Raw genomic sequence first — 15370 nt, forward strand, 5'->3', positions numbered from 1 at the left:
TTCTATGTAATTATTATTACGTGATTAAACTAACTTACTCATGTAACTGTAATTACCTAGAAAGTCGGGGCACCAAGGAAAATATTCAGATTACAAAATTATAATTTTCCTAATATAACTTTCAGATATTTTAATATCTGATCAATTAGTCTTCTAATTAAGGAATTATTCTTTACCTCACGTTAGTCTCATTCCAAACATCGTAAATTGTTGGTTATCTGCACGAACCCAGTCTTCACTATGAGTCATCCATACATCAATTGTCTAAAATCATTTATTTATTAACTAATTAAACAATCACAGAAATGCACAAACAAACAGTAGATATAGTTACAAGGAAATTATAGCAGATGTGCCCTAGTGGGCTAAACCGGCATCGCGGCATGGTAAACAAAATGGAAGTGGGGGTCGACTGAGATAAAAGACACTACAAAGTTGATAATTATAACAATTGAAATGCTAATCCTTTGCACATGAACACTCACTCATTAGGGAATAATTGCAATCAATATATATACAGTGCCTTGCGAAAGTATTCGGCCCCCTTGAACTTTGCGACCTTTTGCCACATTTCAGGCTTCAAACATAAAGATATAAAACTGTATTTTTTTGTGAAGAATCAACAACAAGTGGGACACAATCATGAAGTGGAACGACATTTATTGGATATTTCAAACTTTTTTAACAAATCAAAAATGGAAAAATTGGGCGTGCAAAATTATTCAGCCCCTTTACTTTCAGTGCAGCAAACTCTCTCCAGAAGTTCAGTGAGGATCTCTGAATGATCCAATGTTGACCTAAATGACTAATGATGATAAATACAATCCACCTGTGTGTAATCAAGTCTCCGTATAAATGCACCTGCACTGTGATAGTCTCAGAGGTCCGTTAAAAGCGCAGAGAGCATCATGAAGAACAAGGAACACACCAGGCAGGTCCGAGATACTGTTGTGAAGAAGTTTAAAGCCGGATTTGGATACAAAAAGATTTCCCAAGCTTTAAACATCCCAAGGAGCACTGTGCAAGCGATAATATTGAAATGGAAGGAGTATCAGACCACTGCAAATCTACCAAGACCTGGCCGTCCCTCTAAACTTTCAGCTCATACAAGGAGAAGACTGATCAGAGATGCAGCCAAGAGGCCCATGATCACTCTGGATGAACTGCAGAGATCTACAGCTGAGGTGGGAGACTCTGTCCATAGGACAACAATCAGTCGTATATTGCACAAATCTGGCCTTTATGGAAGAGTGGCAAGAAGAAAGCCATTTCTTAAAGATATCCATAAAAAGTGTTGTTTAAAGTTTGCCACAAGCCACCTGGGAGACACACCAAACATGTGGAAGAAGGTGCTCTGGTCAGATGAAACCAAAATTGAACTTTTTGGCAACAATGCAAAATGTTATGTTTGGCGTAAAAGCAACACAGCTGAACACACCATCCCCACTGTCAAACATGGTGGTGGCAGCATCATGGTTTGGGCCTGCTTTTCTTCAGCAGGGACAGGGAAGATGGTTAAAATTGATGGGAAGATGGATGGAGCCAAATACAGGACCATTCTGGAAGAAAATCTGATGGAGTCTGCAAAAGACCTGAGACTGGGACGGAGATTTGTCTTCCAACAAGACAATGATCCAAAACATAAAGCAAAATCTACAATGGGATGGTTAAAAAATAAACATATCCAGGTGTTAGAATGGCCAAGTCAAAGTCCAGACCTGAATCCAATCGAGAATCTGTGGAAAGAACTGAAAACTGCTGTTCACAAATGCTCTCCATCCAACCTCACTGAGCTCGAGCTGTTTTGCAAGGAGGAATGGGAAAAAAATTCAGTCTCTCGATGTGCAAAACTGATAGAGACATACCCCAAGCGACTTACAGCTGTAATCGCAGCAAAAGGTGGCGCTACAAAGTATTAACTTAAGGGGCTGAATAATTTTGCACGCCCAATTTTTCAGTTTTTGATTTGTTAAAACAGTTTGAAATATCCAATGTCGTTCCACTTCATGATTGTGTCCCACTTGTTGTTGATTCTTCACAAAAAAATACAGTTTTATATCTTTATGTTTGAAGCCTGAAATGTGGCAAAAGGTCGCAAAGTTCAAGGGGGCCGAATACTTTCGCAAGGCACTGTATTTACGCTCAGTGTGTCATCATGATCTCTGTTGGAAAGTTTGTTTCTGTTGGAGAGTTTTTCCGCCCTCTCGCTCTCTCTCTCTCTGCCATGGTTAGAATGGATAGTTCAGAGTAACATTCAGCAATGTTGTTAGAGAATAGATGTTTTGGCTGTTGTCAGTCTTTGCGTTCAAAGATACCGAATTCCTAGCTGCAGACTAGTAATTAGTATCAAAGATTTGTTCTTATTCTGTCGAGAGTTTAACCACGTGGTATGGTTAAGAATTCAGCAATGGGCTCAAACCTTAGCCCTCTTGTAATTGGGAGAAGCATGGTCTGAAGATAAATTCCAAAGGTGGGTGTTATATTCGGAAGAGCAGAAAGGGGCTGTCCCATGACGCCAGATCAATGTCTGTGCTCAAGGGGCGGGTCTATGATTTAGATAACTCCAATTCCCTTTGGAGTTTTCCTTCATTAAACAGTTTAACTTTTTATGGCTGCAGTGGCAGTATTGAGTACCTTGGATGAAAAGGTACCCATTGTAAACGGCCAGCTCCTCAGTCTCAGTTGCTAATATATGCATATTATTATTAATATTGGATAGAAAACAGTCTGACGTTTCTAAAATTGTTTGAATTATGTCTCTGAGTATAACAGGCAAAAACCTGAGAAATTCCACTTCCTGTTTTTTCTTCTTCTGGGGTTGGCAGATCTTCAACCAAGCTCTCATTGAAATTACAGCGAGATATGGATGAGTTTTCAATTCCTACGCCTTCCACTAGATGTCAACAGTCAATAGAACTTTGTCTGATGATTCTAATGTAAAGGGGGGGTCGAATGACACAGGAAATAGTCACCACTGCCACGAGTTGACCATGCATTCAATATGCGTTCACAGGGGAAGCACCTGCGTTCCACCGCTCATTTGAAGTCATTCTAATTCTCAGATTGGAACGTTATTCAAGATATATGTAAACAACATTCGAAAGATTGATTCTTTCGAAAAGATTTGACATGTTTCTACTGACTGTTATGGAACTTTTGGACATTTCGTCATGTTATAGTGGACGCGCTTTGTGACTTTGGAATTGTTTACCAAACGCGCTAACCAAAGTAGCTAATTGGACATAAATAACGGACATTTTCGAACAAATCAAGCATTTATTGCAGACCTGGGATTCCTAGGACTGCATTCTGTTGAAGTTCATCAAAAGGTAAGGAAACATTTATCATGTATTTTCTGGTTTCTGTTGACTCCAACATGGCGGCTAATTTGGCTTCTGTTCTGTGCGCCGTCTCAGATTATTGCATGTGTTGCTTTTCCGTAAACCTTTTTTGAAATCTGACACAGCGGTTGCATTAAGGAGAGGTATATCTATAATTCCATGTGTATAACTTGTATTATCATCTCCATCTATGATGAGTATTTCTGTTGAAACGATGTGGCAATGCAAAATCACTTGATGTTTTTGGAACTAGTGAATCTAAATAGCCAATGTAAACTCTTTTTTTTAATATAAATATGAACTTTTTTAAACAAAACATGCATGTATTGTGTAACATGAAGTCCTATGAGTGTCATCTGATGAAGATAAAATGAATCACTAACCTTGAATTATCTTTATTTCTGTTTTTTGTGAATGCTATATTTCGCTGGAAAATGGCTGTGCTTATTGTGGTTTGGTGGAGACCTAACAATCGTTTGTGGTGCTTTCGCTGAAAAGCCTATTTGAAATCGGACACTTTGGTGGGATTATCAATGAGAATAGCTTTAAAATGGCACGTATGTTTTAGGAATTGTAATTATGAGATTTCTGTGGTTTGAATTTGGCGCCCTCTATTTTCACTGGTAGTTGTCATATCGATCCCGGTATTGGGATTGCAGCCATAACAAGTTAAAATCACATTACATAATTTCACAAATAGTTTCATCTTTACTCATTCATTTTATACAACAATTAGATGCAAGCCTCACAACTGAGACTCTTGTATAAACAGGGTTATGGTAATGTGGCTGTCTTGTCTCTCAAGAGTTTCACAAAATTGTACCAAATGGACCAGTTCATAGCTGGCTGCTTCACCGACAGTTTATACATTCTCCAGAACATGAATTTAGTTCAGTTCTCAAGTTCTGTGAGGTGGAAGAAGTTCCTTTGTTATCTCTATGAAAACTCACTCTCTATACTGTCTGGCTATGAGGAAGAATCTCCTCCAGGAATTTATGACCTGCCTAACAGCAGCCTGGGTGTAGGAGCGAGAGAGAGAGGGGGATGGTGCAGAGAGAGGGGGATGGTGCTCGCTGTACCCAAAGAGGGCAACGTCATGACATTACTAACTATCATAGTTTTAGTAAGTGAGACACTTGTTTTGCTGTTCCACTACATGTCATCCTAATATGGGTCCTGCTGTGAGCCACTGATCTTTGTGTTCCTCCTCAGCCAGCAGCAGGTGTCTTCTACAGGGGCTGGGCAGTGTGGTCTGTCTGGAGATGCCTCATGTGATGGACTAACGCTATGGCATTAAACGCTTGCTGCAGGACCAAACACAGGGCAAAAAGGCTTTTCGGCGAAAGCATAAGATGCTAGATGAAAGCCTTTTTCACAGGGCAGCTCATGGCTGGGTTTCCCTTTGTAGTTTGTAATAGTTTTCAAGCCCTGCCACATCTGACAAGCATCAGAGCTGGTGTTGTAAGATTCAGTCTTAGTCTTGTATTGACGCTTTGCCTGTTTGATGGTTCATCTGAGGCCATAGCGTGATTTCTTATAAGCATCTGGATTAGTGTCCCGCTCCTTGAAAGTGGCAGCTCTAGCCTTTAGCCCGGTGCAGATGTTGCCTGTAATCCATGGCTTCTGGTTGGGAAATGTACCTGCGGTCATTGTGGGGACGTCGTCTCGAAGCACTCATTGAGTAAGCCGGTGACTGAGGTGGTATACTCCTTAATGGCATTGGATGAATCCCAGAACATATTCCAGTCTGTGCTAGCAAAACAGTCCTGAGTTGGAGTATCCAAACTTTTGACTGGTAATGTATATACACTTTTTTGAACATCTACTAATTGAAGTGTTTTTTGTTGTTTTACTATTTTCCACATTGTAGAATAATAGTGTAGACATCAAAACTATGAAATAACACATATGGAATCATGTAGTGACCAAAAAAGCCTACCCTGGAGAGCATCTGTAGCAGCTCTCTCGCGATGCTCTTGGTGAAGGCACTATGCAGGGGAATAGTCTCGGGATACCTGGTGGCATAATCCACTACAACCAGTATATGTTGAAAACCTTTTGCAGACCGTGGTAGTGGTCCAATTAAATCCATAGCAATTCTATCGAATGGTTTGTCTATCACTTGCAATGGGATTAAGGGATTTCGTAAATCAGGAAGGGGTGAGGTTCTCTGACAGTCAGGACACCCTTGGAAATACCGTATCACATCCGTATACACCCCTGGCCAGAAGAAGCATTGTAACACCCATTCCTGTTTTTCTTCTCTCCATAAATGTCCTCCCATCATGTGGCTATGGGCCAGGTTCAGCACTGTCCGCCGAAACGGGAAACGGGGTTGGAACCAACAGCTGCTCCACTGTGAAGTCTTCGTGACCTGGTATAACAGATGTTTTCCCATGAGAAACATGGGGAAAGGTGAGTACATTAGCAGGAATTGCAGGTATACCATCTATTACCTTGACATTCTGTTTGGCGTTCTGTAGTGTGGTGCCTTCCAGCTGAGCAGTACCAAACATTCCCCTTTACTGTGTTAACATAGGAGGAAAAATCGTATTGGCATTAAATTTTCCAGACCCTCGCTCTGCGCTTCATGTTCCTCCTCTTCCACCATTTATGGCCCATTTATCCCCACTGGGTTTCCTGCCTCTTCGTCATTTCCTTCCCCTTCTTCTCCCAGGTTAACTTTATTTTAAATATTTCACCTTTATTTAACCAGGTAAGCTAGATGAGAACATGTTCTCATTTACAACTGCGACCTGGCCAAGATAAAGCAAAGCCGTGCGACACAAACAACACAGAGTTACACATGGGATAAGCAAGGGTACAGTCAATAACACATTAGAAAAAAATAACATCTATATACAGTGTGTGCAAATGGTGTGAGGAGGTAAGGCAATAAATAGGCCATAGTAGCAAAGTAATTACAATTTAGCAAATTAACACTGGAGTGATAGATGAGCAGATGGTGAAGTGCAAGTAGAAATACTGGTGTGCAAAAGAGCAAAAAGTAAATAAAAACAATATGGGCATGAGGTAGGTAGATTGGGTGGGTTATTTACAGATGGGCTATGTACAGCTGCAGTGATCAGTTAGCTGCTCAGATAGCTGATGTTTAAAGTTAGTGAGGGAAATATAAGTCTCCAGCTTCAGCGATTTATGCAATTCGTTCCAGTCATTGGCAGCAGAGAACTGGAAGGAAAGGCAGCCAGAGGAGGTGTTGGCTTTGGGGATGATCAGTGAGATATACCCGCTGGAGCGCGTGCTACGGGTGGGTGTTGTTATCGTGACCATTGAGCTGAGATAAGGCGGAGCTTTACCTAGCATAGGCTTATAGATGACCTGGAGCCAGTGGGTCTGGCGATGAATATGTAGCGAGGGCCAGCCGACTACAGCATACAGGTCGCAGTGGGGGGGTGGTATCTGGGGCTTTGGTGACAAAATGGATGGCACTGTGATAGACTGCATCCAGTTTGCTGAGTAGAGTATTAGCAGATATTTTGTAAATGACATCGCCAAAGTTGAGGATCGGTAGCAAAGTCATTTTTACGAGGGTGTGTTTGGCGGTGTGAGTGAAGGAGGCTTTGTTGCGAAACAGGAAGACAATTCTAAATGTAATTTTGGATTGGCAATGTTTAATATGAGTCTGGAAGGAGATTTTACAGTCTAGCCAGACACTTAGGTATTTGTAATGGTCTACATATTCTAAGTCAGAACCTTCCAGAGTAGTGAGACTAGTCGGGCGGGCGGGCGGGTGCGGGCAGCGAACGGTTGAAAAGCATACATTTGGTTTTACTAGCATTTAAGAGCAGTTGGAGGCCACGGAAGGAGTGTTGTATGGCATTGAAGCTCGTTTGGAGGTTAGTTAACAGTGTCCAAAGAAGGGCCAGATGTACACAGAATGGTTTCGTCTGCGTAGAGGTGGATCAGGGAATCACCCGTAGCAAGAGCAACATCGTTGATATATACAGAGAAAAGAGTCAGCCCGAGAATTGAAACCTGTGCTATCCCCATAGAGATTGCCAGAGGTCCGGACAACAGGCCCTCCGATTTGACACACTGAACTCTCTCTAAGAAGAAGTTGGTGAACTAGGCAAGGCAGTTATTTGAGAAACCATGGCTGTTGAGTCTGGCGATAAGAATATGGTGAATGACAGAGTCTAAAACCTTGGCCAGGTCGATGAAAACGGCTGCACAGTACTGTCTTTTATCGATGGCGGTTATGATATAATTCAGTACCTTGAGCGTGGCTGAGGTGTGCCCGTGACCAGCTCGAAAACCGGATTGCACAGCGGAGAAGGTACGTGGGATTCGAAATGGTCAGTGATCTGTTTATTAACTTGGCTTTCGAAGACTTTAGAAAGGCAGGGCAGGATGGATATAGGTCTATAACAAGAAGGGGATGACAGCGGCAGCTTTCCAAAATTTAGAGATCTTGGACGATACAAAAAAAGAGGTTGAACAGACTGGTAATAGGGGTTGCAACAATGGCGGCGGATAATTTTAGAAAGAGAGGGTCCAGATTGTCTAGCCCAGCTGATTTGTATGAATCCAGGTTTTGCAGCTCTTTCAGAACATCTGCTATCTGGATTTGGGTGAAGGAGAAATGCTTATTGAAATTCTTGATTATCATGGATTTATTGGTGGTGACAGTGTTTCCTAGCCTCAGTGCAGTGGGCAGCTGGGAGGAGGTGCTCTTATTCTCCATGGACTTTAGTGTCCCAAAACTTTTGGGAGTCAGAGCTACAAAATGCAGATTTCTGTTTGAAAAAGCTAGCCTCTGCTTTCCTGACTGACTGCGTGTATTGGTTCCAGACTTCCTTGAAAAGTTGCATATCGCGGGGACTATTCGATGCTAGTGCAGTCTGCCACAGTATCATTTTGTGCTGGTCGAGGGCAGTCATGTCTGGAGTGAACCAAGGGCTATATCTGTTCTTAGTTCTACATAAAAATATAAAAAAATACCCCCTTTTTCATCCCAATTTCGTGGTATCCAATTGTTAGTAGCTACTATCTTGTCTCACCGCTACAACTCCCGTACGGGCTCAGGAGAGACGAAGGTCGAAAGTCATGCGTCCTCCGAAACACAACCAAGCCGCACTGCTTCTTAACACAGCGCGCATCCAACCGCACCAATGTGTGGAGGAAACACTGTGCACCTGGCGACCTTGGTTAGCGTGCACTGCGCCCGGCCCGCCACAGGAGTCGCTGGTGCGTGATGAGACAAGGATATCCCTACCGGCCAAACCCTCCCTAACCCGGAGGATGCTAGGCCAAGTGGGCGTCGCCCCACGGGCCTCCCGGTCGTGGCCGGTTGCAACAGAGCCTGGGCGCAAACCCAGAGTCTCTGGTGGCACAGCTAGCGCTGCAGTGCAGTGCCCGGGAGGCCTACATTTTTTTTAAAGGGGCATGCTTTTTTAAGATGGTGAGGAAATTACTTTTAAAGAATGACCAGGTATCCTCGACTTATGGGATGAGGTCAATATCCTTCCAGGATACCTGGGCCAGGTCGATTAGAAAGGTCTGCTCGCAGAAGTGTTTTAGGGAGCGTTTGACAGTGATGAGGGGTGGTCATTTGACCACGGATCCATTGCGAATGCAGGCAGTGAGGCAGTGAATTTTTTTAATTAGAAGCTTGAACTGTTTGGGCACAGACCTGGAAAGTATGACAGAACTCTGCAGGCTAACTCCTCCCCCTTTGGCAGTTCTATCTTGATTGAAAATGTTGTAGTTGGGTATGGAAATCTCAGAATTTTTGGTGGCCTTCCTAAGCCAGGATTCAGACACGGCAAGGACATCAGGGTTGGCGGAGTGTGCTAAAGCAGTGAGTAAAACAAACTTAGGGAGGAGGCTTCTGATGTTAACTTGCATGAAACCAAGGCTTTTTCGGTTACAGAAGTCAACAAATGAGAGTGCCTGGGGACACAGTGTCCAAAGAAGGGCCAGATGTACACATAATGGCCTGGGTTAACCTCCACATCACCCGAGGAACAGAGGAGGAGTAGGATGAGGGCATGGCCAAAGGCTATCAAAACTGGTCGTCTAGTGCGTTGGGGACAGGAGCAGATTTCTGGGTGTGGTAGAATAGATTCAGGGCATAATGTACAGACAGGGGTATGGTGGGGTACGGGTACAGTGGAGGTAAACCCAGGCCCGAGTGATAAGAGAGGTTGCATCTCTGAACGGGCTAGTTATGCTGGGTGAGGTCACCGCATGTGTGGGAGGTGGGACAAAGGAGGTATCTGAGGCATGTTGAGTGGGACTAGGGGCTCGCAGTAAACTAAAACAGTAAACTCAACTATAACTATCCTAAGCAGTGTACAAGGCATATTGACATTTGAGAGAGACATAAAGCGAGGCATAAAGCCATCACAGGTGTTGATTGGGAGAGCTAGCTAAGACAACAACGGGTAAGACAACAGATTATCAGCTAAGACAACAACAGGTAAATTGGCAATGAATATGGGCAGAGAGGGTTGGTTAACTACACACAGGGCCTGAGTTCAAGGCTGGGGCCGAAAGATAAACAAAAAATAAACTAAATTGAGTGATTAATGAACAGTCCAGCAGTTATCAGCTATGTAGCCAAGTGATCATAGGGTCCAGTGAACAGCAATAGATGGAACAGGGAACCCGCGGGGTAGTCGTTACTACGCTAGCACGCTGGAGACACAGCGTTTTAAGTTAGCAGGCCGGGGTAAGTAGAAGCGTCTGCGCCGTCGTCCGGCAAAGGCCGGTGGAGGTTACAGCGGATGGAGTTACGTCGGCGGACCAGTCGTGGTGGTACAGCGGGGTGCTGTGTCGACAAAGGGTCCGGGCCAGATGGCGAAAGAGGTATTTTAGCTGTAGTAATTCTGTTTACTAGCCGGGAGATGCGCCTGGCCCGCGACTAACTGGTGCTAGCTTCATGGCAGGGGCGTTAGCCACTATAGCCACTCTTTAGCAGCAAGCTAGCAGGGATAAAATTTTCTTTTTTAAGTTCTGAATACAAAGCTTTTTTATAAATCCAACACAACACATCACTCTTCATATTTTCAAGCACGGTGGTGGTTGCATCATGTTATGGGTATGGTTGACATCGGCTAGGACTAGGGAGTTTTAGAATGAGAAACGGAATAGAGCTCAGCACAGGCAAAATCCTACAGAAAAACATGGTTCAGTCTGCTTTCCAACAGACACTGGGTGGCAAATGAATCTTTCAGCAGGACAATAACCTAAAATACATGGCCAAATATACACTGGAGTTGCTTACCAAGACGACATTTAATTTTCCTGAGACATTGAATGTTGCTGAGTGGACTAGTTACAGTTTTGATTTAAATCATCTGGAAAATCTATGGCAAGACTTGAAAATGTCTGTTTAGCAATGATCAACATGACAGCGCTTGAATCATTTTTAAAGAATATTGTGCAAATATTGTTCAATCCAGGTGTGCAAAGCTCTTACTTACCCAGAAAGACACAACTGTAATTGCTGCCAAAGGTGATTCTAACATGAATTGACTCAGGGATTTGAATACTTAGATATGTCTGTATTTCATTTTCAAAACATTTGCAAACATTTCTAAAAACATATTTTTACTTTGTCGTCACTTTGTCGTTGTGTGTAGAGAGGTGGATCTCATCTAAAATGGATATGATTAATAAGCAGCTAGTAAAAGTTTCCCTCCAAGTTTGTTTTACTTTATATGGCTCAGACACGTGGGCGTATCAATATTGTGCTTCCAGTATTTTGTAAGGGGTGCGTAACTGGTGGCAGGGAAGTCAGACGCAGAACTAGGTAATAGCCGGAGCAGTTTAATAGCAAAACCAACGGCATAAAGAAATGACAAACATGGGTACAAAACACGACCCGCACCAGTAAATATGTGCACAAGCACTTACAACAAACAATTCCACACAAGACATGGGGGGAACAGAGAGTTAAATACACAACAATTAATGAGGAAAATGAAAACCAGGTGTGTAGGAAAACAAGACAAAACAAATGGAAAATTAAAAGTGGATCGACGATGGCTAGAAGACCGGTGATGCCGACCGCCGAACATTGCCAAACAAGGAGAGGAACCGACTTCGGTTGAAGTCGTGACATATTTGCCATTTTGTGAACTCATGGAGTGAATGTGTTTTCAGTCAAACAAAGTTTAACAGGTTCAGAAGTGCAGCAAGAGATATGCAAATGTACAGGCATCATTATCCAGTAAGTCATTATTCTCTTCACACAATCTTACACACTTTATGCTATAAAATATATCCACCTCAATCATAGTATGTTGCTGCTGCTGACTATCAATCAGTCAATAGTTTGTACATAGTCTTTAGACCTTTGTTCTTGTTTCCACAGGGGAAAGAATCAAATTTGTACATTGGTGGGCAACAACAAGTAAGCAAGTACTCATCTCTTTATGTAGTACATGGAAAGGCGGGATGATTTGAGTCATCATTTTACTGGCCAATTCCTCTGAGATTATTGTACTGTTTTAAAACAGCTCTCTGAAATATCCTCATTTCTGAATTTGCATTACTTTCCCCCCAGGATGAAATGCCTAATTTACAGTTCTACTGTGGACAAATACCCTCCTCCCCTGATGGTAAACTATTTACTGTTTCTTTCAGCGCAGTTTCAATTTGACAAGACATGGACATGTTTAACTGTAAACTTTGCTCTGATTAGGTGTCTTCATTGAGGACTTTCACAATAAATGGCACAGGAAATATGCAAAACTGGAAGAAGTTCACTCATACATCCAATGGTCAGTTTCCTTTACATTTCTAAGTTAAATTGTTTAAAATATTTGTTTAATACACAAACATTTTATTTAGGTTGTTCCCACTTCAAGAACCAGGAATGAATTATCAAGCCAAGGAACTCACCAAGAAGGAAATTGAGGTACTTCTAGTGGTTTCTTTGAGCAAGGAAAGTGTTCTCTGCATACTGCATTTACATATGTCATACATTATCTATTGACTGGGGGCTTAGAGACAAATGGAAATGTGTTCATAATCGTTCTGAATGACAATCCGCTTCCTCCTCAGGCTTTCCTTGAAGATGGCACAGCAAAGCAGAGGCTGGTTGCATCCTACAAGCTCATGCTGGACTTCTACGGCATAGAGCTGTCAAATGACATAACAGGGGAAGTGAAACTGGCGAACAACTGGCGTGAGAGATTTGACAACCTGGAAACGTTAGAAATTTCTTCCTTTGGTCATTTAACTGTTATTATTTTATAGTGATTGCAATACATAATAGCTAAGATTTCAGCTTTCAAATTAAACATCTGAGAATAACAGTGCTTTTGAGGTTAACAGTACCCTTGTATGTTTGTTGTTCTTGTGTTTTTGTTCATGGCAGAAACACACACAACAACCTGCGCATCACCCGCATCTTGAAGTGCCTGGGCACTCTGGGGTTCCCACACTACCAGGCCCCACTGGTCCGCTTCTTCCTAGAGCAGACTCTTGTCAAAGACAAGCTGTACAATGTGAAGGAACGTGCCCTCAACTACTTCATCTTCGCTGTCATTGATAAGCAAGAGCGCAGGAATTTAGTTAAGTATGCCTACACACACTATGAGCCCAAACATGAGTTTGTGTGGTGCCCCAAGACAATCCAGAGTATATTCAGGGGAGGGACATTCCCAGATGATAATAACCCAATTGATCTGAAACAGGATGACATTGACGACAACACTGCCAGCTATCAGTCTATCTCTCACGATGTTAACAAGAATGAGCCAATGGATAGGAGTGGAATGGCAGGTGAGGTTAGTGACGTAATGTGATTAGGGTCGCCAAACGATGCATGGTTGAGACATGTAGTGAACAAGCACCAAACCAGCTTGCGTGAGGGCAGAGTTGGATGGTGAGCTGTGCATTGCATGACGTGCAATTTTGTGCTGTTTCTATCAGAATAAAGCTCCATGACTGGTGCTACAAGTTGAAGCTCGTGTCGATGATTGATTGAACACAACACAGGAAGAGTACTGTTACAGTGGCTAAGATTGGTCCCAAAGATTGGAAAGCAGCTGCTGTCATCTCCCTCTTCAAAGGGGGAGGATACTCTTGACCCAAACTCCTACAGACCTATATCTATCCTACCCTGCCTTTCTAAGGTCTTCGAAAGCCAAGTCAACAAACAGATTACAGACCATTTCGAATCCCACCATACTTTCTCCGCTATGCAATCTGGTTTCAGAGCTGGTCATGGGTGCACCTCAGCCACGCTCAAGGTCGTAAACGATATCTTAACCGCCATCGATAAGAAACAATACAGGGTTCAATTCTTGGACCGATTCTCTTCTCTGTATACATCAATAATGTCGCTCTTGCTGCTGGTGAGTCTCTGATCCACCTCTACGCAGACAACACCATTCTGTATACTTCTGGCCCTTCTTTGGACACTGTTAACAACCCTCCAGACGAGCTTCAATGCCATACAACTCTCCTTCCGTGGCCTCCAATTGCTCTTAAATGCAAGTAAAACTAAATGCATGCTCTTCAACCGATTGCTGCCTGCACCTGCCCGTAAAACTGACCATCCTACCAATCCTCGACTTTGGCGATGTCATTTACAAAATAGCCTCCAATACCCTACTCAATAAATTGGATGCAGCCTATCACAGTGCCATCCGTTTTGTCACCAAAGCCCCATTTACTACCCACCACTGCGACCTGTACGCTCTTGTTGGCAGGCTCCTCGCTTCATACTTGTCACCAAACCCACTGGCTCCAGGTCATCTACAAGACCCTGCTAGGTAAAGTCCCCCCTTATCTCAGCTCGCTGGTCACCATAGCAGCACCCACCTGTAGCACACTCTCCAGCAGGTATATCTCTCTGGTCACCCCCAAAACCAATTCTTCCTTTGGCCGCCTCTCCTTCCAGTTCTCTGCTGCCAATGACTGGAATGAACTACAAAAATCTCTGAAACTGGAAACACTTATCTCCCTCACTAGCTTTAAGCACCAGCTCACAGATTACTGCACCTGTACATAGCCCATCTATAATTTAGCCCAAACAACTATTTATTCATTTTGCACACCATTATTTCTATCTCTACTTTGCACATTCTTCCACTGAAAATCAACCATTCCAGTGTTTTACTTGCTATATTGTATTTACTTCGCCACCATGTCCTTTTTTTGCCTTTACCTCCCTTATCTCACCTCATTTGCTGACATTGTATACATACTTATTTTTCTACTGTATTATTGACTGTATGTTTGTTTTACTCCATGTGTAACTCTGTGTTGTATGTGCCGAACTGCTTTGCTTTATCTTGACCAGGTCGCAATTGTAAATGAGAACTTGGTTAAATAAAGGTGAAATCAATAAAAATGTATCCATACCTCGTGATAACGTGCCTGATCTGTCGACGAGGTACACTCTGAGAAACAAAGGGACTAGTGAGGGCACAAAGTCTACTGGTGGAAGGAATCAAAACACCAATGCTGATTCATCCCATGAGGATCTACCAATTAGGCAAAATGATACTGCTCAATCCAGTTATGGAGCTTCTGATAGAGGTAGCTCTATAACGACCCCCAACACTAGTCAGCACCCCACCATTGATTCTCCGAAGAAATCAGATTGTCGACCTAGCAGTGGACATTCAGAGAGAATTACTGACGATCATTCAACGAGAATTACTGATGATCAGAGAAAGAGAGCTGCAGATAAGCCAACAGAGCATGACCTTCCAGAACGTATCAATGTTTCAGAGGGAATGACTAACGCTGATCATGATAAAATAAAAAAGAAGGGAGCTGCGGGTAAGGGAGCAGATCGTGAACCAAGCGGTATTGTTTTGAAAGGAAAGACTAATGCCAATGATCATAAGAGTGGGGTAGCTACAGACAGGAAAGCAGAGAGTGGCAGTGGTCTGGGTAGCCATTTGATTAGCTGTTCAGGAGTGTTATGGATTGGGTGTAGAAGCTATTTAAAGTGAATCAATTTATTACATCTGATTTCTGATCACATGTATAATACACTGCTCAAAAAAATAAAGGGAACACTAAAAAAACACATCCTAGAT

The 15370-nt window shown here is 42.8% G+C and overlaps 1 protein-coding gene across 1 annotated transcript; it reads left to right on the plus strand.

Moving 5' to 3' along the window:
* Nucleotides 1–11172: 11172 nt before the first annotated feature.
* On the plus strand, nt 11173–13252 carry LOC139412604 (opioid growth factor receptor-like). The gene is made up of 9 exons (XM_071159305.1): nt 11173–11198; nt 11472–11538; nt 11683–11721; nt 11875–11929; nt 12013–12091; nt 12162–12228; nt 12375–12523; nt 12691–13097; nt 13248–13252. The coding sequence occupies exons 1-9, from the start codon at nt 11173–11175 to the stop codon at nt 13250–13252; spliced, it is 894 nt and encodes a 297-aa protein (XP_071015406.1).
* The last annotated feature ends 2118 nt before the right edge of the window (nt 13253–15370 follow it).

Source organism: Oncorhynchus clarkii, chromosome 7, assembly GCF_045791955.1.
Source record: "Oncorhynchus clarkii lewisi isolate Uvic-CL-2024 chromosome 7, UVic_Ocla_1.0, whole genome shotgun sequence".
In the NCBI taxonomy this organism is placed as follows: domain Eukaryota; kingdom Metazoa; phylum Chordata; class Actinopteri; order Salmoniformes; family Salmonidae; genus Oncorhynchus; species Oncorhynchus clarkii.

Bases quoted from the DNA above. Each gene is read 5' to 3' on its own strand.
- LOC139412604 (XM_071159305.1), top strand. From the start codon at position 11,173: ATGGGTACAAAACACGACCCGCACCA. The intron at 11,722-11,874 runs GTAAGCAAGTAC...CTTTCCCCCCAG, and splicing joins ACATTGGTGGGCAACAACAA to GATGAAATGCCTAATTTACA. The intron at 11,930-12,012 runs GTAAACTATTTA...TGCTCTGATTAG, and splicing joins AATACCCTCCTCCCCTGATG to GTGTCTTCATTGAGGACTTT.